Here is a 24870-nt window from a genome sequence, read left to right as displayed (position 1 = left end):
CTTTTTTTTCGGGGTCAACTCTAGTGATGTACATTGCCAAGCATTTTCTTGGTGCAAGTTTGAAGTGCTCTTTTTTTTCTTGTTTTTTTTTTTTTTTTGTCTTCGTGTGTGAACAAGTTTGAGTGTTTGAACAAGTTTAAGACCGCGACAATGCCATGGAGCTTATATTTCATCGGCCCACGATATATAGTTGGGTTTAATTTGTTCACAACTTTTTCCTATAATCTTCGATCATGTTTTCTATTGACTGCCAATGATCAAAAGACTGACTTACCATGTCAGCGAAATAAATTCGTAAAATTATTACTCTAATAGAAAAGGAATATATGAAAATAATACATGAAAGAAATATTTCTTTTTTTTGAAAAACGAAAGCAATATTTCATTTAAAAAATACTTTTAAGGTGTAACGAAATCAATTGTGATAATATGTCAGTATCATATTATTGGTTAAATAATAATACCGACTTAAAATTTGACCGCATAATTTGAAAATAGGTGACCTACCAACTCGGGTATCTGGTCTGCCTTCATCAAGTGATTTAATTGGAGCGTATAACTATGGTCTACAGGCGAACTGGCAGAGTATTGGGAAAGACTCAACTCAAATCTTATAATGATTAAAAATAATGTTTGAATTATATATATAAATGAGAGTTTACTTTTACCGTATTAGTTAGATTTTTGGTTGAATAGGACTTAAACCCAAACTTTAAGAATCAATACTCAAGCATTAGCTGTCTGTTTAATGGGACCAATATGTGGTTGCTTAGTCAACTGTGAATAACCTAGCTTAGTGAAATAGGAAGAGGATCCCCTGTTTCTCTATCAGCTGTTTCCTATATAATTTTTGGTTTATATAATTAAAACTATGGTAATTTCTATGATTGGGATTGTGTATAGATGTTTTACCAGTAAAGACATCTAGTAAAATATATCAATTATATTTAAAATCAATTTCATCAAAATTAATTCTATAAAAAAAATCAAAATAAACAGACACGAGTATAAACACTGGAGCAAATAGCGCCCATGGCCATGTATAAAATTCTCGCAGATGTTAATTCACTCTGTTTCCAAACTAATCAATCCAATACAAGAAGACAACACCAATTAACAAGCACTCACTCATTTACAAATTACAATGCAAATACGGCAAAGGGAGAATTTTATTGTAAAAAGAAAATTTGAATGGGCAGATAAAAGAAAACCTTGTCAACTCAATGCAGCAAAACGTTCAATGAAACCCCGAATAAAAAGACAGGGGGAGAAAAAGGAAAAAAGTTAATATAAAAAACACTCAATACTATTTAAAATCCTATTTTCTTATATCCTGGATGAAAGCAAGCTATGTTACTGTACAGTTGCAACCAGCCTTGGTAACCTGGTTCACATAGTGCACAATGTAACTTCCTCCTGGTCGCAGATCCGATCATAAGTGTATGAATCTGTAAAATATATAAATCCAAAAGGTAAGAAAAAAAAAATTGTATGTACTAAAATAGTAAAATCTGATGCAAAATTGTAAACAGCATAGAATGAATAACCTGTCTTGAGATGACAATAATCAATAGATACCAAATACGATGCCATGACTATGCTTCTTCATTCTAAATGGCGAATATATATCATATTTGAACACTGCACCACGTTATATGTTTCCTAAAACTCAGTCTCAGACTACTACACAAATCGGGTAACGATTTTTTATTTTTGATCAGTAGTGGAGTTAAGATTTCATATAAGACGGCCAGAATCACTAATTAGTTGGATTTTGATTTCTTTACAAAATCAAGCTTAATTTCTTTGTATATGTATCATTTTTATAGGTCTGCAAACAAACGTGGAACATATCTGTAATGAGGAAAACAACTAAGAAGCATACTTGTGAAGTTCAGCAGGCATCAACAAGAATATGACCTCTGATATTATATGATTAATGATCTTCCCGTTCATTTGTTGCCTCTCATTGCTAAGAAAAAATGGCTAGAAGAAACACTTCTACGGCTTATTTCTTATTTTCTTTTTAAATTGATTAGAATCTTTAGTTTTTTTTTCCACATCATCCTTTCATTTCATAGTGGTTAAATTTTAGTTATAATCTATCCATATACGTGATCGCATGATCTCTGCATAAACAATTACACAAACCAACTAACTAAAGCAATAAACTATTCAATAAACAAGACTTCACTTCCTCTAAATCTACAGCTGCATTTTAATATTCATAACTTTCAGCATTGAATCATTCTTTCATCTGTAATCCTTTTCGCTCTTGGACAGAGCAGCAGCGACATTTCAAGATGAAACTACCAACTTGACTTGATTTGCTTTATTATCCAACTGCATGTCATCATGGCATTAATCCCACTTCGCCAGCAAATTTATCATCAGCTATTAATTATTTCTTAATTTTCAGAAATGTCTAGTAATTTTATAAATAAGACAACATAAAAAAAATCCCCTAATTAACACCCAATTAGAAAATAATCTTTTTTATTTGTTAGTCGTTACCTATCCAAGTTAATGAAATTTTCCCATTAGAATTTAGAAGCTTCAGTCACTAAACATATATCGAACTTAGTCAAACATTTTCCTCCATACTTAATATGCTAAACAACATGGGCACACAGTTATCATGGACAAATTTCTTTTGTAAATTAGTCCAAAGTGCAAACAGACAGATAAAGCATATAAGATCAATATAATTTTAAGAAAATAGAGTTAAGAGATGCTTTGATTTTTTGCCTAATCGTTCAGCATTAACTACTGACCTTATATACAACAGCCTCAAGCAACAGGTTGATCTAATTCTCTTATCCCAATCTGGCGCAATTGTTGTAGGTGACCAGCTATTTCCTGCAATAATTTAAGTCCTTCTTCTCCATTGCTCGATAAGTTGATACTATGCTTAAGGAAACTCAAATCAGCCTCAAGAACTTGCAACCTTCCAATAAAATCTGAAACCAAACTCCCAGTAGAAGATAAATCATTATTCCCACCGAGCGCAAGGGAGCTATGTCCATTGTATCCAAGTTCACCAATTTTCTTGCAAACTGGAGGTTCCTTGGATGAGGAATCATCACCCATGTTATCCAAATTTAATTTAGGTGAAGAAACAGATTCTTGAATTAGAATATTATTATCCAAGTTCTCACAGTTTTCCAGGGATTCCTTTTCATCATTTTCAGAATTTAGCCAATTGTCCTGAGATTGATGAATATTCAGGAAAAAGTAAACTTGCTTCTCCAACTTCTTCAAACATTGGGAAATATATAACCTTTCATCTTGAAACTCCAATGGGGAATTTTTTATAGATTGAACATTCTGTTTTTCCAGAGATGTGGATAGAACTTCAGCTTTGTCAGATATATTGGTATTTTCAGTAACCGACTTTCCAAGGATACTCTCATCCTTTTCAATGCAATGATCCAATCCAATATCTTTCACCTTCATTTCAGAGTTTGTATCCACCATGTTTTCCAGCACAGATTCATCAGGGAACTTCTTCCTATAGAACTCAAGCTTAGCTTCCAACTCTTCTATCTCTTTCTCCTTCTCAACAAGAAGGTCATTAGCTTTTTGCAAAGCTTCTGTTTCGTACTCAGACTCCTCATCCATCATTCTTAAGTACTGCAAGGCTTCCATATGTAATGTTGCCTTTTCTTCCTGCAGCCTTGTGATCATGGCTAATGCTTGATTTGCAGCAACTGCAGAAGCATTTCTTTCTTCCTCCAGCTCTTTATACAAAGCATTCATAAGTTTCCTGTCATGGTCAACTTGTCTTTTTAGCCTGTCGACTGCGCTTTCACCTTCAATTTCACTGACAAGGCTTCCATCCAGAGACAAACCAGATTCATTTCGCTCAAGTGAAATCATTTTTTGAAGTATCTGGATTCCAGCAGAGTTAGAAACATCACAAGTCTTCACTTCATCACTGTTTATAGACAATCTAGGACTGATATCATTAACGGACAGATCAGTCCCTCGAGTAGCTGAAAATTGTGACAGCAATATCTTCAAATCTTCACTAATTCTTGTAGAATCCTTTCCAAGCCAATGCTCTACAAGCATGCCAGGTCTTCCTCTGCTGTTACTGACAGCTAGCTTATAGGCATCGCCAAGATCTAGTAAATTGGGATTTTGCTGACCAATATCACTAGAAAAGGGGGTTGATTCTAAACCTACTTCAGATGTTGTTGGCTTATCAACTGACTCAATTATTCCCCCACAGTCTGTGGTTATTCTTTGCTTAGATTTTATCCCTACTTCATCAGTTGTCAAATCATCTATAAAGAAAAATGGACCAGAGGTAATGTCAGGACAAATACTCATGGTACTTATGGACTTAAAATATTGAAAAATTAGGATTGATAAAATGTTTTCTGTTTTCATAAATAGTTACCGAAGACTTAAAATAGTGAAAAATTAGGATTGATAAAATGTTTTCTGTTTTCATAAATAGATACTGAAATATCATCTTGTTTCCATTTTATTTCCATTTTTTAAAGATGGGAAAAAGTGACAACCAAATCCCATTTTCACTCTTTTCCATACAAATCTTTGACAACAAGAAACATAGTGAAAATAAGAAGACATTTTGGTAATGATTTGTAAAAATAGAAAATGAAAGCAGAAAATGTTTTCTCAAATCAAATAGGCCTATATTTTTCAGCTATGAAAAAGGTATAATGACTTTTTTACTCATTTATAAAAATGATTTGGCCATTAAGAACTAGCTTATCTCTTTTCATCAACTTTCAGTAATGAACTAAAACATACCCCTCCATCCTTCAGATCCAAGTGTTAAATGGTATATAAAAGCAACCGCAAAAAATAACTTACAGTTTTCCTTTGATACTTCAACAGGAACTCCTATTTTATTTGATGATGCAGGGACTTCATTAAAGAAAATAAGCTCTCTTGGGGAAGGACAAACATCATTTCTCTCAACATGCTGCTGAGAATCAAGTTTGGCCAAGCCATCTCTACTTTCTGTTGTCGCTGTAGATTTAGTGCCATGAACATCTATATTTTCTAATCGCATTCCTGACTCTGATAATGATGGTTGAAGTCCAGAAGCTGAAGTCCCTAGCTTCTCAAAAGCCAAATTCTCATTTGAATCGTGGATGTGAGGCTCCATATGTTCACATGAAACCTCTATATCTTCCTTGGTGTCATCTGTACCCTGAACTGGTATGCTTGTACCATCATCATCAGATAAGGAAACATCCGGTTCAGACTCAGTATCAGAAGTAATCTTTAGCTCGGTGTAACCAACATGAGACAAAGGATCTGCATGTTTATTTCTAAGGTGTGCAGCTCTGGATGATACAAATGGTTTAACTCTTCTTTTCTTGTGAAATTTGTTTCCAACAGCATTCGATCCATCAAAATCAGCACTGCCAGACCCAATTGACTTCGTAATTACCAACCTTTGATCATAGCCTTTTAAAACCAATTGTTCATTACAACAAGAACAGCATTTTGAATTTTCACCAAGTAATGGATCCTGATCAAATCTGGTCTCAGATCCCTCCCCTAATTTACCCACCAATAACCTGTAAGTTTCAGCATTGGATTTGTTGATGGTAGCAAAAGAGAAGAGGCAACTTTCACACATTCCTTGCACATTTACAAGCTTATCATGTGCACAACAAAGAACTAAAGAAGAGATCTCGGTCTTATGACCACTACAAATCAAGTCCCAATAATATCCTCCTTTCTCTTTGCCTAACACATGATCAAGCCTTGAGCATAACAGGCACGGTATTTGCAATTTGCAGTAACCAGCAAACTTTGTTATAACATAAGAAAAAACAGCATCAATAAACAGGAAAAGAATCAGCAACCATTCAAGAAAAGCCGACGCCAAGGCCGTGGTAACACTCGGAGAGAGCTTACGCCACTCAGAAGATGAAATTTTAGTGTTAGCCATCATCCACCAAACTCAATCAGCTTCAAAAGGAGAAACCGATTGCTGAAAGTTGAAACAGATAAAAACTTTGACCTTCTTCCCAGGATGATATGAACAATTCAAGGCAAACGGTTGAAGAAACTGAACACACTTAGCCAGGAAAAAAAAGTAAATCAAAATCAGAAATATTGTTTATCTATTAGCAATCCTCATCCAATAATCTGAAATTTAAAAAAAAAAAATATATATATATATTGACAGGATTGGAGCATAAACACGTTGCTTAAAACAAGATCAAGCATTGGAAACTGAAGCAAGAAGTTAGAACAACTATTAATTTATTTTGATTGAGATGATAAACTTATACTAATGAATCAATACCAAGCAAATCCATGGTGTACTATAAAACTTTCGGGTAAAGACAGAGAAATAAAGTGAAACGTAAATCTTATTCCTACCAATATGAACATCAGCAGGTAATTTAAGGAGATGAAACGTAATCGAAAATTTGTAAGTGTAATATAAGATAGATAATTAAATAAAGCACTAAAAGAGAAAAGAGGAGTTATTAGAGGAAGTGAAAGCAATAATAGAAATAGATAAATAAAATAATATACCTTATGGTATGATATGATGCGAATGTTTAGAGATGGAGAGAATATAAGGCGTTATTAGCAGGAGAATGTGAGAGACCGATCCAAACAAAGTAACCAACTTTCCAACGGAAATCCACGCACAATTCACATTCACTTTCTTTCTTCTTCTTTTTATTTTTGCGCGGAAAAGAAAAGAAAAAGATAAGAAGCCGACAAGGACTAAAATGTCTACTGAGTCATCAGTAAAGGACTGGCGGAAAGATTAGAGGAAAAAAACATATATGCAAATACCGAAAATACCCCTTCATTAGAAAAATCAAATTTTGAAGAACAGAATAAAGCATGTCATTAACCCTCTAAATCCATTAAAAAAGGGCGAGAAAATAGGATAAAAACCTTTGTTTACAATTTAGATAGCAAGAAAAGTTTTTCACATATTAAAATGCCAACAAGTTTAGTAGATATTCCTCTTTCTTTCTTCCCTTTCAAAATCAATTTTTAGATTTTAATAAATATTTTATTTAAATTTTATAAATTGTAAATATTTTTTAAAATAAGTATGATTTAAATTTTCATCTGGAAAAAATTATAAATAAATGTTTAATTAAAATTTAAAATATTTTGTTTAAAAAAAATAAACACCTAAAAAATAATGAATAAAAAAGTAATAATCATTATTTATTTCCAAAAGTAATAGATGGTTAATATATTAAAATGTGATTTTAAAAATAAATGACTGAATTGTGATTTTAAAATTTTAAAAACCTTTTTCACTTAAAACAAGGTTTTTGTCTAATAAAACTTTGTAAAGAGCAAATAATAGATTTTTTAGAAAAGCTATCAAATAATATAAAAACGTTTTTAGGAAACATAGGATATTTATTTAAATTTAAAAACAAATTCACATCCTTTCATTAGACAAAGCTTAAAGGAAAGCAAGAAAAATCAAACAAAGAAATTTTATATTTGTTCATCTTGATCACTAAAACTATGTATAGTTCTTGACAAAACTATCAAGTTTCACTAACTTTATACTGGATATAAGTATTGTCAACTATTACTTTTAATTCTTACACAATCAAGCTCTACATCAAGCTTGATAAAAATCCAGTATTATTTGTTCTATCCTAAGTTATTGTTGGATCTAAACAAATAAAAAAAAAATATTGTTTGAGATTGTTGACTAACTAAACTATGAACCTATTACCGATGAATATACAATAATCTCCTTTAGTCTTTTATCTCAATATATTTAAAGTGTTTTGAGATTTTGAACTTTACAACAATATACATAAAGTTTTTATATAAAGAATGAAAGGGTATATGATTTGTGTCTTCTTCTTCTTCAAAGCTATAATATTTATAATCTTCATCTTCAAGTGTTTGTTATCTCACATTGGTTAGATTCTTTACTTGATTTTCATTTGATGATAATGGTTGTTGGGAACATTTAATGCTTTCATTAAATGCATGTATCTTCCTTATGCAGAAAGTTCACCCTTATAGTTTGTCGTGTTGAGTACTTCAACAAAAAGTCACTTCTGGCTCGTCGCAACTGGTATGCAAAGCAGAGCCCGTCTTTCAATGATGATTGGTACTTTCAAATATTGGACTTCGTTTATTTTTCATAGAACTTTGATTGATCGTGAAACAATGTTTTTGCAAAGAGAATCTTAGACATAGAGAATCAAATGATCTTCTTAAATGCTTCTCTTAAATATTTTATCAGATTATGTCTTATGTTTGCTATCATCTGGAATCTCGAACCCATAAGAACATATCAAAATTTGATGATGCATTAGACGTTACATTTACCATTTATATTTATTTGCATCTAATAAAAAATAATCAGGAGTCTTGATTCATCTTAAGTTATAAACTAACTTTTGACTTAACAAATCTTATTTGTCTATTAGAATAAATAATATAATACAAGTATTGACAATGTAAAAGTTTTTTATATTGTTATTTAATAATAAATCATTATATATGAAAATTTTATTGTTTTTTATAATGATTATCTTAAAAATCTTACCAAATATAATAATTTTTATTAATTAAAAATGTAAAAAATTTCATAGTAAATTTTTTTATTCAGAAGAATTGAACACGATACCAAAGAGTTTGTAACATAAACATTTTACTCAATCAACTAAGTTAGATCTCTTGTTAAACTTCTTAGTACATAGCATTAATTAAGATTATATATGATTTTTAAAGAATAAAATAAAAAATTATAATTATTTGAAAATTTATAGAAATCAAATTTCAAATTTTTTACCAATAAAAAATATGACTTTCTTTTATCATGGTTCAATAATTAATTTAATGATTGTTGTGTCTGGATATTTTGCATATAAATTAAGGGAGATATGAATTGAATATGGGTGTTCATGATTCTGGATCAATGACTCAATTTGATTCAATTATATTGAGTTGGGTCTTCTACATGTTTAGATTGAATTCAATTCAATCTAATTAAGACCCAATCATAAATGGGTTAGGTAACAAATTATACTCTTTCAATCTGACCCAACTCAAATCATATAATTAATTTTTTTATTATATATAAATTAAATATTAAATATAAAACATATTAATTTTGGTTCATATAATTTTTAAAATTATTAAATTAAATCACCCATGATTTTTTTTTCTTTTTTAAATTGTTATTTTTAACCTTATCTTGATTTTATTTATTTTCTCATACTAATACAATACTTTTATTTTTATCAAAAAAATATCATATTAATATTAAAATAATTAATTCTATTAGTCAAATATTATTATAATTTAATTTTTTTTTAGTGCCTTTGTTATCATATCCTCAGCCACGCTTATAATGGGATTGAGTTGGGTTAAATTTTGAAATTTTTTACAAATACTCAAATCCAATCTAATCCGTTAAATTTTGATTGATTGTAGAACACATTTAATCAAATTTAACCTGACCAAACATCACTAGAATTGAATTTAGAGTTATCCTTAAATTATTAATCGGTGTAACATTTTTTTTATACTTTTGAAGTATTAATTTAACGATAAAATATTTAAAGAAATAATACGGAAATAATATTATTTATAATGTGACAAACTTTTTTTTAAAGAAACGTAAGCACAATTAATGGTCGGTTGAAAAGTTGAAAATGACAAATACAAGACGGAGATGTCGGCTAATGTGGAGTGGGGGGCGTGATCTCAAGCACATATCAAATACAGTGCCCGTTTGCGTGTCCATTCGTGAAAGTTGGAGTGGAAACAGCTTAGGCGAAACAAGGTTTTATTTAATTAAATGGAATGACATATTACTTGTTATATATTTTATTTTTAAGTTGTTTTATTTAAAAATATGACTTAATCTATTAACCTACTTAACTCATATTCATATGAAAGAAAACAATTTATTTAATAAAAAAATACATGTTTAATTTTTACTTTATACATTTTTTTTTTGAATCAAGGACACTTGAATTACATACCACGATTATTATTCTCTAATCTAATAAACTGAGACACACACAATCTCTTACTTAACACATAAAAAATAAAATATAAATTTATCATTCAATAAACTTATATATTTGATTATTTATGTTGGTCAACATACTTAATATTATTTCTAAAAAATTACAAAATCGTAATATATCATAACAATTTTAATGTAATAGTAATACTAAGAAATTTATAAAAGTTTAGGTGTGATTTATTTCTAAAAAAATTGGCCGGGCCTAAGGAGGCCAAGGTTGATGTAAGCTAGGTTAAAAAAGTTTTATTGAAGGATTTGATCTATTTTCATCCCTTTCGACACATGACAGTAAGATTATTTATACTTTTACTTGAAAAACGATCGTTTGAATATATAGACATTAAGTAAAAGTAATATGTAAAAGAATATATGTTTGGTATAGTTTTTGTATTTTTTTTTAAGTTGGGCTAAATATTTTTATAAAACAATAAGATAAAAATTAGAAACTAGCTTTTAAACGAATGAGAAAGAAAACTATTTTACATTTGATTAAAAAAATATTCGAGTATTTGTAAAATAAAAGATAAATACAAATTTGATAAATAATGTATTAAGTAACTGTAAAAATTAAAATGAATTATATTTGTGTGCATAATAAAAAAGTTAGTCGTTGGTAGGTCGTTGGTAGAAGAAACAATCACCACGTGTAAGAGAGGTGACACTTGTGGCAAAAACTTTCATTCTCAAAGCAATGCGCAAAACGTTGCAACATGCATTGCTTTTTACCGATTCACAAAAATTATAAAATGTACAAAAAAAATACATTAGATATTGATTAATAAAAAAATATATTTAAATATATATAAACTAGAATAGATATCTTGAATAAATATGTTTTAAGAGTTATTTCTCAATAAAAATGTTATTAATTTTTTTTTCTCAATGAGAACATTTTTAATTTTTTATAATATTTTATCTTTCAATTTATTTTTTCATCTTTATTATTTAATCAAATTTAAATTTTTTAAAATTACCAAAAGTTAAAAATAACATTGTATCATAATATAAATTGCTAATACTAACATCAGGTAATTAAAGCTAGCAATAGTTTAAGAAATGCTAATACCATATATATATTTTTAACTAGAACGTCTTCATATGATATTATTCATAATCAAAGTTTGAATACAATTAGGAATCAAATCAAATTATATTGATTAATTAATATAAAATTTAGACATCCTTCATAAACAATAGATAATTTAATTTGTTTGTCTACGAACGAAATAAATAGAATCAACACGTTGTTGAACTCATGTGCTGCCATTCTGCCAACAAAATAAACATTTCCACCCTGAATATGCTGTGTTGCCATTTGCCAAGTGAAGTGATAAACGAACTCTTCCACAATTTTCACTCCTTGGACGCCATATACACCATAATAGAGAGATTACTTTAATAATCTGATAAACAGTTGAAGTTCTGAGAATAAGAAAGATGAAACTCTTCAAATCCCAGGGTTTGCTATTAATTGGTTCCTGCAAAGATAACAAGATTCCAGCTTCTACCCAATTAAACCTTCTTGTAATGGATGCAGCCAATAAACTTGTAATTGTGGCTCATACTAAGCATTGAAATAGATTGGCTAATGCGCAGAGTGTGCATATTCCTCGAGTCAAACTTGGAACTCAAGGCCTTGAGGTATCATATTAACTCTATACTCTATAATTTATCCTATCCTATTTCGATTTCAATTCATTATTTTGAGAAACCGTTTTTTATTCCTCTCTCTCAACAGGTTTCAAAGTTGGGGTTTGGCTCTATGAGCTTTAGTGGAGTCTATAATGGTCCACTTCCTAATGAGGATGGCATATCTCTAGCCAACGCTAACCAAGTTTTGCTCGGAAAAGCAACCATTTCTTTGCATCCTTGCCTTAAATTTTAATTAAGTAAAATACCTTAACACGTGCTTTTATCTTTTTCTTAAGTAATATGTTATTTATTTCATTATATAATCCATCTTAGATAATAGTAATTGTGTTTAAATGGATCATATTGAGCAGGCTTTAAAGCACTTGCCTAGAGAAAAGGTCCAGTTAGCAACGAAATTTGGCCTTGGAGGATTGAATTTTCCCATTATACAAGTCAAAGTTACACCAGAGTACGTGCGATCGTGTTGTGAAGCTAGCTTGAAACGCCTTGACGTAGAATACATCGATCTCTATTATCAGCACAGAGTGGACCAAACAGTACCTATAGAGGAAACAGTTCGGGATTCCTTCTTCTAATACACCTTCTAAATTGCTAGAAACTTATTACATACTTGTTACTTTTTAGTGCATATTCTGACATCACGTGACTCATCTCACTAGACACTAGTTACATGTAGTTAATAAATTTGTTCTGTTATTATAGGTAGGTGAACTTAAGAAACTTGTGGAAGAGGGTAAAGTGAAGTATATTGGGTTATCTGAGGCGAGTCCAGATACAATAAGAAGAGCACATGCAGTTTATCCCATCACTGCTTTACAAATAGAGTGGTCCCTATGGACTCGTGACATTGAGGACCAGATAATTCCTCTCTGAAGGTTATATTAAGTTCTTCTCCATGAAAACAGTGTACAGAAATAGAATTAAAAAAAAAATATTGGTCTGCTAGCTACGTGTTTATATTACAATGAAGTCACTGTGTTAAAGCTTTTATTGATACAGAGAGCTTGGCATTGGAATTGTACCATATAGTCCTCTTGGTCGAGGCTTTTTTGGTGGCAAAAGAATTGTGGAAGATGTGCCTGCAAATCGTATCCTGGTACAATATATATTTACGTGTTTATGCTAAATAAGTAGAATTTTTTTGGATGTGAAAAAATTAGCAGATAATAATAGTCAACACTTAATTTATCTTGAACCTGAATTAAATGTTGAGCAAATTTGTTTTCCTATTTTATAACTACACAATATGTATGCCTAATGCATTTGCCAAATTGCAAACACTTGTGTGTTTTAACAAAAGTAACGATGAAAGGTACCATCCATGCTATTTTTCCATTGCACTTGTTAGACTGCACATCATCGCCGGTTCCAAGCAGAGAACATAGAGAAGAACTAGAGTATATATTACCGAATAGAAAGCCTTGCTAAGAAACATCATTGCACTCCTCCCCAGTTGGCATTAGCACGGGTACTCCAACAAGGCAACGGTGTTGTTCCTATTCCTGGTGAGTGACAAAATTAAAATATAGAAAGCGATCAAATATCTTAACATGACAACTACTACAAATTATTATATCCTTGTTTATCAGGATTCAATTATATATTATATTATAGTTCACAATTTCCTTGAAGCTGTATATAAGTTGTTCATTATATTCATGGAGTTTCCAATTTCTATGCTTCTTATTATCAAATATAACAATGCTTATATGTGTCTACAACTAAACTGTCATAGTTCGTGACTGCATAATTAATTAATTACTACAACTTTGCCTGGACCTTTACAGGAACAACTAAGATTAAGAACCTGGATCAAAACATCGGTGCATTATCACTGAAATTTCCAGAAAGTGACAGCATGAAAGAAATTTCTGAGGCAGTTTCCATAGATGATGTTGCAGGGACTCGACACTTCAGTGAAAATGCTAAAATTACCTAGAAAGTTGCCAACACACCTCCATAGATAATATTGTATTTTTTTTTATCATCATAGTTTATTATTTAATAGTTGAATTGATAAGATTTTTAATTAAAATTAAATACTCATTATTATAATAGAAATTATGATAATAAATTTTTTAATTAAAATCGTAATTCATCACATGATTATTATAAATATATAGGACATCAATAATATAAATAAATTAACATATATGTAATGGCGTGGATATATATAAAATTAATAAATCTGAATTGCTAATTTAAATATACAAAATGACATACATATATAGGACGTGATCATTAAATTGAATTAATTAAAAAATTTTATAGGTTAACATTACTTTAAGTTGTTAATGAAAAATTCTCAAGAAAAATTATAATAATTTTCTTTAACCTAATAATTATTGTCATGGAAATTAACATGTTATTTATTTATTATATTTTAATCAAAGACAATATAAAAGCTCAGGATACTAGTTTAATGAACATTAAAAATAATTGAATACTTATGAAAATAATGATTAATTAAGAATAAAGAAATTATAAAGTTGATTTGATGGTTAAAAAGAATTTAAAGGAGAAGGGAGGAAATATGATGAGTTCAAGTCTTTCCACTAACATTCTAACAAGAAAAGTAACAACTAACATTAACTAATAAAAAATAAAAATAAGAAAAAATTCATCAACTCTTAATTTCACTTTTAAACAAATGATTCAGATAATTACAAAGTTTTATATCACTTAAAAGTTGAGACAAAAACAAAATTGTTACAGACTTTTGATGTTTATTTTATTATCTTCTTCCCATTTGTTGTGGAAAAAAAAGATCGTTTTAGTTTTTAATTTTATAAAAACTAAGATATTTTAATTTTATAATCATATTATATTATAAATTTCAACTTGACACATCTATGTTGTTTGCCAAGTCATTCATTTATTTGAGATTTTATGCAAAACTTAATGGAGTGATAAAATTCGAGACAATTAAATAGTAGGATGGTACAATTCACACAAACATAAGTTTGGTGATAAAATTTGCTCAATCACAAAAATACGATAATAAGCTTTATAATTAAGCTTATTAAAAAATAAAATATTTGATAAACATTGTGTTATCTTATAGAGAGAAATATAAGTATATGACAAGAAGACACTAGAAAAAAAATTAAAGATATTGATGAAATTTTTAAAATAAAAAAGAATTTCTGTATTAATATTCATATTTATTAAAAAAAAATATCTAAGATATTTGAGAGATTCATAAAATTGAACGGCTGAAAAATGTCTCAAATGCATGGTGCAGTTCCCGCGACAACGTCAGCGAATCTTCTCCCGAAAAAGCCCGAACCATTTTCTTAGGAGAGAGAGAGAGAGAGAGAGAGAGAGAGAGAAGCATTTTGTTTTCTGAATCGTATAACAATGTGGAGATTCCTCGAGCGAAACTTGGAACACAAGGCCTTGAGGTAGTATTAATTACATTATCTCTATTCTATCCTCTTTCCATTTCAATTCATTATTCTCTCTAAGTTGGGGTTGGGGTGTTTGACCCGAAGACGAAGGCATATCTGTTATTAAGCATGCTTTCAGCAAAGGGATCACTTTTTTTGACACTTTTGCTAACGAAATTTTGCTCGGAATGGTAACCATTTCTTTGCACTTTTGCCTAATATTTCAATTAAGTAAAAAACTAAAACAATGGTTCAATAGATATGCATTCTTAGCCTTGAAGTTATTATATTGTGAATTAATTAGAAATCATTCTATTATAAAATTGCATTTCTTTACCATTTTTCAAATGGATCAGTCATCGGTGGAATCATTTACAGGGTGTTTCATTATCTGATCCTATTGACCAGGCTTTAAAGCAGCTACCTAGAGCAAAGGTCCAGTTAGCAACCAAATTTGGCATTTCAAGGATGGATTTTCCTAATGTACAAGTCAAAGGCACACCAGAGTACGTGCGCTCGTGTTGCGAAGCTAGCTTGAAACGTCTTGATGTTGATTACATTAATCTCTATTATCAGCACCTATAGAGGAAACAGATGGGGATTCCTTCTTCTGATACACCTTTAAATGACTTTAAACTTATTAAGTTCTTGTTACATTTTTGTGCATATTCTGTCATTATTTGGCTCATCTCACTATATACATATTATTAATAAGTTTGTTCTATTATTATAGGTAGGTGAACTTAAGAAACTTGTGGAAGAGGGTAAAGTGAGGTATATTGGGTTATCTGAAGCCAGTCCAGATACAATAAGGAGAGCACATGCAGTTCATCCCATCACTGCTGTACAAATGGAGTGGTCCTTATGGAGTCGTGACATTGAGGACGAAATAATTCCTCTGCAGGTTAGTTCAACTTCTTAAAGTTTATAGGAATTTATAGCTCTTATAACTGTTTCTTCACTGAAAAAGACATATAATTTGAACATCTCTCTTTTTTTATGTTAGCATCTCTTTAATTATGAGCTACTTGAAAATAGAGTGGAAAAATAAAATTATAAAAATTGGTCTGCTGGCTACGTGTTTTAATGAAGTCACTTTGTTAAAGCTTGTTGTATCAATAGTTTATGGCAAACCGAAAAAATTACTGGCTGAGTCGCGGACAATGTCGCTTTCTTTAAGACGTTTCGTGGCACTGCCAAAAAATGTGTAAGTAGACTATCAACCACGAAGTCCCCAGGATAAAACAGCTCAGATCACTGTATCAGATTTCCACTGCACTAAGGGAACCTTTTCTAGAATTACACCCTCTTGTATGACTTGAAAAGTCACTCTAAAGCCACCCAAAAATATGACTTGAAAAGTCACTCTAACAGCCAACCGAAAATATGACTTGAAAAGTCACTCTAATAGTCAACCGAAAATTATGAGTTGAAAAGTCACTATTATAGCCAACCGAAAATATGACTTAAAAAATCATTCTTATAGCCAACCAAAGTTATGACTTAAAAAGTCGCTCTTATAGCCAACCGAAAATATGACTTAAAAAGTCACTCTAATAGTCAACCAAAAATTATGACTTAAAAAGTCACTCTTATAGCCAACTGAAGTTATGACTTAAAAAGTCGCTCTTATAGTCAACCGAAAATATGACTTAAAAAGTCGCTCTTATAGTCAACCGAAAATATGACTTAAAAAGTCACTTTTATAACCAACCGAAATTATGACTTAAAAAGTCACTCTTATAGCCAACCGAAATTTTTAGAACGACAGAAAGAAAGAGGGAGAAGTTTGCTGGAAATGCATCGGCTGAAATATGAGAGGGAGAAAGAAAAGTTGAGGAAATGCTTCTCAACTGGGGCAAAGAAAAATGAAGAAAGGAAATCTCTCTATATATAGGGAGTGAAACACTATTCAAGTGTTTATCCTGAGCGATGTGGGACTTAAAACCTTTTTTCCTTCTTTTTTTTTCCTTTCTTTTTTTCAAACTTTCATCCACATTCTCCTTTGTTCTAACAATCCCCCACTTGAAATTTGAAAAGAAGATTTTCAAGGATTTCATAAAATTATGCATAAACAAAGGTGTCATACAACTTGAACCTTTGCATAGTGAGTAAGATTCAGATTTTACTAGAGTGACTCGAAGTCTTGAACTCTATCTCCGACATCAAACCACACACAACCTTTTCATAGGTGTATTATATAAAGCCCGTGCGTTAAATGTCATGCACGTCTATCCCGGTATAGTGAACGCTCTAAAAATTTTTGCCCAAAATTTCATATGAAGCGGCCCCCACTTCAACATTCACATAGGTGAGTCTATCAAGAGTACTCCTGTAGTCTAGGTACTCCACTCAACATAGAGTATAGATCTCATTAAGAATTACGAATTTTTTTTTTCATAACTCATCCTCTTGTTACTTCAGGAATCATGCTGCTTTCACTTATAACAGCATGTTCATCTCATATCACTTCATAACTTGTTATTACCCATTGAACCTAGTTTTTTGGGATCTCCAGTCATTTAGGTCAGGTTACCATCATGAATGATCATCGCAATAAGGGCAATAGTCTCATTCTTTTAGAAGTGTAATGGACTTTCTCTTTAGCTAATCCTTTCGTCAAAGGATATGCTAAATTATCATCAGTGCGTACGTGATCCACTCTAACAGCTCCTGTTGAGAGTAATTCTCTAACAGTGTTGTGCTTACGACGTATCTATTGTTTCTTACCATTGTAATAATGGTTCTCATTTTTTTTCAATAGTCGCGGTACTATCGCAATGGATCAACACAGCTGATATCAGTCTTTCCCATAACGGAATCTCTGCAAGTAAGCTTCTCAGCCAACTTGTTTCCTCACTAACAGTTGCTAGTGCTATCATCTCAAATTCCATAGTGGACTGAGCTAAGATAGTCTGTTTCTTTGACTTCCAAGAAACAGCCCCACCAACTATGCTAAATATATAGCTGCTGGTTGCTTTGGAATCATCTGAAAGAGTGTTCCAATCTGCATCATTGTATCCTTCAAGTACAGCGGGAAACCTTTTATAATGTAATCCAAGGTTTATGGTTCTTTTAAGGTACCTCATTACCCTTTCAATAGCGTGTCAGTGCTCCATACTAGGTCTACTAGTAAACCTGCATAATAATCCTACAACATAGGCTATGTCGGATCTAGTACAATCAGTGGCATACCTATGGCTGTCAATGATACTTGTGTACTCAGTTTGTCGTATACCTTCACCAGTGTTCTTAAACAGTTTTACACTTGGATCATATGGTGTACTAGCAGGTTTACAGTCAAAGTAATCATATTTCTTTAAGATCTTCTCAATGTAGTGAGATTGATTCAGAGAAATTTCCTCTTTTGACCTAGTAATCTTAATACCAAGGATTACACTTGCTTCTCTAAGGTCTTTCATATCAAAGTTGTTACACAACAATGATTTCACATCTAATTGGTTTGCAGCCAGGAGGCAAGTCTACTAAATGCCGGGTTTTGTTAAATTCTAAAGAATCCATCTCATTATTAATGGCTTCTTGCCACAAGTCAGCATCCAAAGAAGACAAAGCTTCTTGGAGGTTTGATGGATCCTCCTCTAATGTATAGGTCATATAATCGGGCCCATACTCTTTAGCAATTCTTGCTCTCTTACCTCTTAGAGGCTCTATATCTGATTCTGGTTGTGCAAGATTTTCACTACTAATAACAAGAAGATAACTGGATGAAGTACCCCCACTATTCCTTAATTTAAAAGAAAATCAGAAACCAGATTCTTTCTCATCTCTGGAGTATGCATCACATCTTTGAGAATCAAAGTCTTTCCAAAGGTAAACTTTAGTTCAACATCTCTAGTTCCAGTAACCATAGAGGTGTGGGAATCACCCAACAACACTTTCTTATTCGTGTATGTTTTAAACATAGCACGATCATAGCAGACATAGCGGGAGGCGTCAGTGTCTACCCACCATCCATCTGATCCTCCAATCATATTGATCTCAATTATCACAGTTATGTATGACTCTTGAGCAATTTTCTGTATCTCATGGGATTGAGACTCTACTAATTTATCATCAGTCATTTGATACTTGAGGTAGCGGCTAACAACATACTTTTTAGTCCCAGCTTCCAGTATCATACTTCTCTTTTAGAGTCAGCCAAACTAATTTGGCAGACTTATATGGGCTATAATCATAGAGATCATCAGCTAACCCATTTAGAATGAAATTCTTGCATAGGTAATCATTTTCATTCCAAAGAGTCAAGTCCATAGTCATTTTATCCTTCACTTCCTTCTCAACATCTTTAGGCATCACTGGAATATCAATGTTCAAAACATAGGCAACTTTTCTCATAGTTAAAGAAAACATCATCTTTTATTGCCAACGTTTGAAATGATACCATTCAAACCTAAAAGGTTTGTTGAGGTCATTGTTGTTCGAGCCAGTAATATCTACGGTAGCCATAACAGAGCCGAAAACGTCTTAAAATTGTTGTAACAATAGTTTATGGCAAACCGAAAAAATTACTGGCTGAGTCGCGGACAATGTGGCTTTCTTTAAGACGTTTCGTGACACTGCCAAAAAATATGCAAGCAGACTATCAACCACGAAGTCTCCAGGATAAAACAGTTCAGATCACTGTATAAGATTTCCACTACACTAAGGGAACCTTTTTTAGAAATACACCCTCTTGTATGACTTGAAAAGTCACTCTAAAGCCACCAAAAAATATGACTTGAAAAGTCACTCTAACAGCCAACCGAAAATATGACTTGAAAAGTCACTCTAATAGTCAACCGAAAATTATGACTTGAAAAGTCACTATTATAGCCAACCGAAAATATGACTTAAAAAGTTACTCTTATAGCCAACCGAAGTTATGACTTAAAAAGTCGCTCTTATAGCCAACCGAAAATATGACTTAAAAAGTCACTGTAATAGTCAACCGAAAATTATGACTTGAAAAGTCACTATTATAGCCAACCGAAAATATGACTTAAAAAGTCACTCTTATAGCCAACCAAAATTATGACTTAAAAAGTCACTCTTATAGCCAATCGAAATTTTTAGAGCGACAGAAAGAAAGAGGGAGAAGTTTGCCGGAAATGGATCGGCTAAAATATGAGAGGGAGAAAGAAAAGTTGAGGAAATGTTTCTCAACTAGGGCAAAGAAAAATGAAGAAAAGAGCTCTCTATATATATGGAGTGAAACACTATTCAAGTGTTTATCCAGAGCGATGTGAGACTTGAAGCCTTTTTTCCTTCTTTTTTTTTTCCTTTCTTTTTTTTTCAAACTTTCATCCACATTCTCCTTTATTTTAACAAAGCTTTTATTGATACGAGAGCTTGGCATTGGAATTGTACTATATAGTCCTCTTGGTCGAGGCTTTTTCGGTGGCAAAGGAGTTCTGGAAAATATGCCTGCATATACAACCCTGGTACAATGTTTTAACAGTTACTTATGTGTTTCTGTTGCATACTGTAGAATTTTTTGGACGTGAAAAATTAACGAAAAATAAAAATCAATTCTTCATCTTGAACTTGAATTAAAACAAGAGTCATCTATAAGAGTCATCCATTCTAATTTTAATAATTTATTTTTCTCCTTTTTTTATAATATTTATTGCAATTTACATTTTCTTTTTCTTTTTTATTATATTATGCAAGTGAAATTATTCTTTGATCCAGAACGAATAAAAAGAATATATGACCGGAGAAACTTTAGGCACAAGCTTCTTAGAAACATGGTGAAGTTCAACCAATCAAATAAAAATAAAAAACGGAAATAAAAAAACAACAAAAGCGAAGCAGAAAAACCAAAAACAAAAAGTCTAGTCTAGGTGACATCAAAATCGGTGAATTCAAAGTAAACTTTAATTTTGTTCTGTTAAAATATTTCCTTCCAACCATTCATTGGAAAAAAATATCTTTTGACAGATCATTATAGTATAGCAAAATAATATCATTACTCTATACTCTACAGTATAACACCACCAATAATGTTATAAATAAACGTATGCACTATGCACCATGTAATAGTTATCCAGCAGGTGAAAGGCAGGGACGAGTCGAAATGGCTGAAGCAGAGAGTGTGCAGATTCCTCAAGTCAAACTTGGAACTCAAGGCCTTGTGGTATTATATGAACTCTATACTCTATCTTGTTCTATTCCCGCTTCAGATATTTTCTCTTATTCCAATTCATCATGATGAGAAAACCGTTTTCTTTTTCTTTTCTTTCTCTAATAGGTTTCAAAGTTAGGGTTGGGGTGTATGACCCTTAGTGGACGCTATAATGATCCACTTCCTGAAGAGGAAGGCATATCTGTTATTAAGCATGCTTTCAGCCAAGGAATCACTTTTTTTGACACATCTGATGTCTATGGGCTCGACCATGCTAACGAATTTTTGCTCGGAAAAGTAACCATTCCTTTGCATCCTCCCCTTAAATTTTAATCAAGAAATTATACTAAAAAAGTTATAACAAGAGTTTTATATTTTCATCCAATCAGAAATCTTCGTTTGTATTACTTTTAAGATAATTATTTGAAAAGTTAAAAAAAATTAGACTATTAGTGTATAACTTTTTTTCTCACATGTAAATGTGTTTGTTTTCTAATGGATCTCTGGAATTACATAAGGACTGTGTTTTTATTTGATTCTATGGAGCAGGCTTTGAAGCAGTTACCTAGAGAAAAGATCCAGGTAGCCACGAAATTTGGCGTTGCAGTAGCAAAATTTCCTAATTTTCAAATCAAAGGGACACCGGAGTATGTGCGGTCGTGTTGTGAAGCAAGCTTGAAACGCCTTGATGTTGAATACATTGATCTCTATTATCAGCACAGGATTGACCAAACAGTACCTATAGAGGAAACAGTTGGGAATCCTTCTTCTAATACACCTTTTAACTACTTGAAATGTATTATATACTTGTTACTTTTTAGTACATATTCTGTCATCATGTGACTCATCTCACTAGACACTAGTCACTAGTCACATGTCAATAAGTTTGTTCTATTGTTTTAGGTGGGTGAACTTAAGAAACTTGTGGAAGAGGGTAAAGTGAAGTATATAGGGTTATCTGAAGCGAGTCCAGATACAATAAGAAGAGCACATGCAGTTCATCCCATCACTGCTTTACAAATAGAGTGGTCCCTATGGACTCGTGACATTGAAGAGGAGATAATTCCTCTCTGCAGGTCAGTTCAACTTCCCCAAATTCATAGTAATGTACAGCTCTCATAACTATTTTTTCACTAATAAATAAATAATTTGAATTTCTGTTTAATTATGAGCCACATGAAAAGAGGGTAGAAAAATAAGACTAAAAAAATTGGTTAGCTAGATTTTTTGTTTATGTTTTAATGAGATCACTTTGTTAAAAGCTTTTATTGATACAGAGAGCTTGGCATTGGAATTGTACCATATAGCCCTCTTGGTCGAGGCTTTTTTGGTGGCAAAGGAGTTCTGGAAAATATGCCTGCAAGTACAGTCCTGGTACAATATTTTAGCACTGACTCTGCTTCTTATATTGTAGAATTTTTCCATGTGAAAAATTAGGAGATAATAGCAAATTAACAATCCATCCTTCATCTTGAAACAACGTAATGTTTAACAAATTTGTTTCTTATTTTATAATTGCCATGCATTCGTCAAACTGCAAACTCTTGTGTGTTTGAACAAAAGTAATGATGAAAGGTACAATCCATGTTATATTTTCATATCTAAGCTACTGAGAAGAGTGAAAAAGTTAGCCTTAAATTGAAAGAAAAAAAAGTTACAAAAGAGATTTGGTTGCCTGATGGCTGGTTATTTTACTTGGCACTTGGCAGACTTTACATCATCCTCGGTTCCAAGCAGAGAACATAAACAAGAACAAGAGAATATATGAACAAATTGAAAGCCTTGCTAAGAAATACCAGAGCACTCCTCCCCAATTGGCATTAGCTTGGGTACTTCACCAAGGCAACGATGTTGTTCCTATTCCTGGTGAGTGACAAAATATCTTTTCCTTTTTTAGAATATAGAAAGTGATAAAACATCTCAACATAACAACTGATCCAAATTAGTATCCTTTTAGGGATTATGATTCTTTTTATTCAATCAGAACAACAACATATTATGCAAAACAATTCCAATTTCTATACTTATTGTTGTTCATCTTCTTAACTATAAAGTTGTCTTTTCATCTTCTTAACTATGAAGTGGTCTACAACTAAATTGTCATAGTTCATGAGTGCATAATTAATTAATTACTGCTACTTTGACTGGACCTTTACAGGAACAACTAAGATTAAGAACCTGGATCAAAACATCGGTGCATTATCACTGAAATTTACAGAAAGTGACTTGAGAGAAATTTCCGAGGCAGTTCCCATACATGATGTGGCAGGGTCTCAATACTTCTTTGGAAATGATAAAGATTCTTGGAAATTTGCCAACACACCTCCAAAAGATCCGAGGGTCTCCACTTGAAGCACTCTAAATCCTTTTTAGTTGGATAATTTTCTATTTTGTGAGCGGTCATATGTCAGATGCAAAAGCTAGTACGACTATAAGCTACTAATGCATTCTGTTGATGTAGTAGATAAGGATATTAATAAACTTCAATTTGAGTTTCTTTTCTGTTTAGCAATATAGGAGTTAAAATATGCATGATAATAGCCCAGGTAAACTATGGACTCTAGATGGTTGGTTAATAGTAGTTAGTTGGCTAAAATCTGCAGTCCATATTAATAGGGTAGACCTTCAGCGCTGTATCTCTTCTCCCGCATTGCCATAGCTTCCTCCCTTCAAAACTCCTATAGTCCTATTGTTTCTAACATCCGCTCCGTCCAACCTTCATTGCTTTTCAACATAGGCCCACTGTCACCACCTGCTACAGCCACTTCCTTCCTGTAACAACCCACCACCATCACAAACACTGTCGCTATCCACCAATTCCTCATTCATTCCCTTCTCCCTCATTCCAACAAGAAATCAAACGGTCATCCATCTAAAATCCTATGTTATGAAAAAACAAAACAAAGAAAAATTCATCAAATCAAAACAAATATGAATATGTAAATCACTCTAGTTACCAACATCAAACTCAAACGAATCAGAAAATACAGGTTTGGAAAATTTCTCGACCTCAACGAAGCACATGCAGTTGTGGCCAACAATGAAGAGTCTATTGTGGTAGTTAAATCGAAGGATTATGCTTAGGTCTTGTTCTCCTTGATAAGGTGAGGGAGGCTGATGGATTTGTACGCAATGCGATGACAATCATGTCTGAGTGGCAATTGTGGTTACAATGTCAGTGTTGGCACGACAATGGACTCGTCAGGAACGGTGGTGGAGGAATGTCTGAGAACACATGCCAATGATGGCGGCAGCAGTGGACCCGCCGCTATTGGTGGTGAAGGCGAGGGTTTCTAATTTAGTGCAGGAGATGTATGACATTAGTTTGAGGATTAGATGAAACCTAAGCTAAATGAATACACCACTTATGTTATTAGTCCACTCTAGACAATGCCTTTTTTTTCTATTTCCTAATTGCCTAAAACATAATTTGAGAGTCATTCAACTAATTTTACAGTGATTCAACTAATTCTGACAATTGAGTTTGGCTAACAAGAAAAGAACACGGTCTTATTTTTCTTCCATTTGCCAAAAAAATAAAAAAAGACCAAAAATAGTTTTAAATAGGACTAAATTGAAAGTAAATGACCTAATTTTCATTTTTTTTAAATAAAAGACATAATTAAACCTTTTTAAAAAAACACAAGACCTAATTGAACTTTAAA

At 31.9% G+C, this 24870-nt stretch overlaps 3 protein-coding genes and 1 long non-coding RNA gene across 12 annotated transcripts; 2 read left to right on the top strand and 2 right to left on the bottom strand.

Moving 5' to 3' along the window:
* Positions 1–1008: 1008 nt before the first annotated feature.
* On the bottom strand, positions 1009–6701 carry LOC114407720 (myosin-binding protein 1-like). 4 transcript variants are annotated; one of them, XM_028370925.1, is made up of 4 exons: positions 6535–6701; positions 4846–6067; positions 2775–4289; positions 1009–1448 (listed from the first exon to the last, which is right to left on the bottom strand). In XM_028370925.1, the coding sequence occupies exons 2-3, from the start codon at positions 5939–5941 to the stop codon at positions 2791–2793; spliced, it is 2595 nt and encodes an 864-aa protein (XP_028226726.1). In that variant the 5' UTR covers positions 5942–6067; positions 6535–6701; the 3' UTR covers positions 1009–1448; positions 2775–2790. The 4 variants fall into 4 exon arrangements, with proteins under 4 accessions (XP_028226726.1, XP_028226727.1, XP_028226729.1 ...); XM_028370926.1 differs by having other exon boundaries at positions 4846–6058; XM_028370928.1 differs by lacking the exon at positions 6535–6701 and adding an exon at positions 6376–6477 and having other exon boundaries at positions 4846–6058.
* Positions 6380–12582, top strand: LOC114405339 (probable aldo-keto reductase 1). Its single transcript, XM_028367918.1, has 6 exons — positions 6380–6393; positions 8003–8089; positions 11620–11680; positions 11778–11888; positions 12043–12246; positions 12395–12582. Exons 1-6 carry the CDS (start codon positions 6380–6382, stop codon positions 12563–12565), a joined length of 648 nt encoding a protein of 215 aa, XP_028223719.1. The 3' UTR covers positions 12566–12582.
* A 2388-nt stretch (positions 12583–14970) lies between these two features.
* On the top strand, positions 14971–23717 carry LOC114407715 (probable aldo-keto reductase 1). 6 transcript variants are annotated; one of them, XM_028370917.1, is made up of 11 exons: positions 14972–15096; positions 15490–15587; positions 15815–15985; positions 20428–20522; positions 21124–21217; positions 21332–21502; positions 21755–21958; positions 22109–22281; positions 22483–22579; positions 22915–23071; positions 23364–23717. In XM_028370917.1, the coding sequence occupies exons 3-11, from the start codon at positions 15932–15934 to the stop codon at positions 23555–23557; spliced, it is 1239 nt and encodes a 412-aa protein (XP_028226718.1). In that variant the 5' UTR covers positions 14972–15096; positions 15490–15587; positions 15815–15931; the 3' UTR covers positions 23558–23717. The 6 variants fall into 6 exon arrangements, with proteins under 6 accessions (XP_028226721.1, XP_028226718.1, XP_028226720.1 ...); XM_028370919.1 differs by having other exon boundaries at positions 14973–15096; positions 20456–20522; positions 21135–21217; XM_028370918.1 differs by lacking the exon at positions 14972–15096 and adding an exon at positions 15256–15272.
* LOC114407719 lies at positions 23664–24530 on the bottom strand. Its single transcript, XR_003665679.1, has 2 exons — positions 24215–24530; positions 23664–24085 (listed from the first exon to the last, which is right to left on the bottom strand). It is a non-coding gene; the product is annotated as an uncharacterized LOC114407719 (long non-coding RNA).
* Positions 24531–24870: the final 340 nt, after the last annotated feature.

The sequence above is a fragment of the Glycine soja genome, chromosome 3 (genome assembly GCF_004193775.1).
Source record: "Glycine soja cultivar W05 chromosome 3, ASM419377v2, whole genome shotgun sequence".
Lineage (NCBI taxonomy): Eukaryota > Viridiplantae > Streptophyta > Magnoliopsida > Fabales > Fabaceae > Glycine > Glycine soja.
Note: the sequence above shows the minus strand (reverse complement) of the source record. Positions and strands in the feature narration are given on the sequence as shown.

Excerpts from the sequence above, each read along its gene's own strand:
- LOC114407715 (XM_028370917.1), top strand. The coding sequence starts at position 15,932 with ATGGAGTGGTCCTTATGGAGTCGTGACATTGAGGACGAAATAATTCCT. Across the intron at positions 21,959-22,108 it reads CAGTACCTATAGAGGAAACA|GTGGGTGAACTTAAGAAACT; the intron begins GTTGGGAATCCT and ends CTATTGTTTTAG. Across the intron at positions 22,580-22,914 it reads TGCCTGCAAGTACAGTCCTG|ACTTTACATCATCCTCGGTT; the intron begins GTACAATATTTT and ends GGCACTTGGCAG.
- LOC114405339 (XM_028367918.1), top strand. Across the intron at positions 8,090-11,619 it reads TGGTATGCAAAGCAGAGCCC|ATTGGCTAATGCGCAGAGTG; the intron begins GTCTTTCAATGA and ends GCATTGAAATAG. Across the intron at positions 12,247-12,394 it reads CAGTACCTATAGAGGAAACA|GTAGGTGAACTTAAGAAACT; the intron begins GTTCGGGATTCC and ends CTGTTATTATAG.
- LOC114407720 (XM_028370925.1), bottom strand. The coding sequence starts at position 5,941 with ATGATGGCTAACACTAAAATTTCATCTTCTGAGTGGCGTAAGCTCTCT. Across the intron at positions 4,290-4,845 it reads TGAAGTATCAAAGGAAAACT|ATGATTTGACAACTGATGAA; the intron begins GTAAGTTATTTT and ends TTTTCTTTATAG.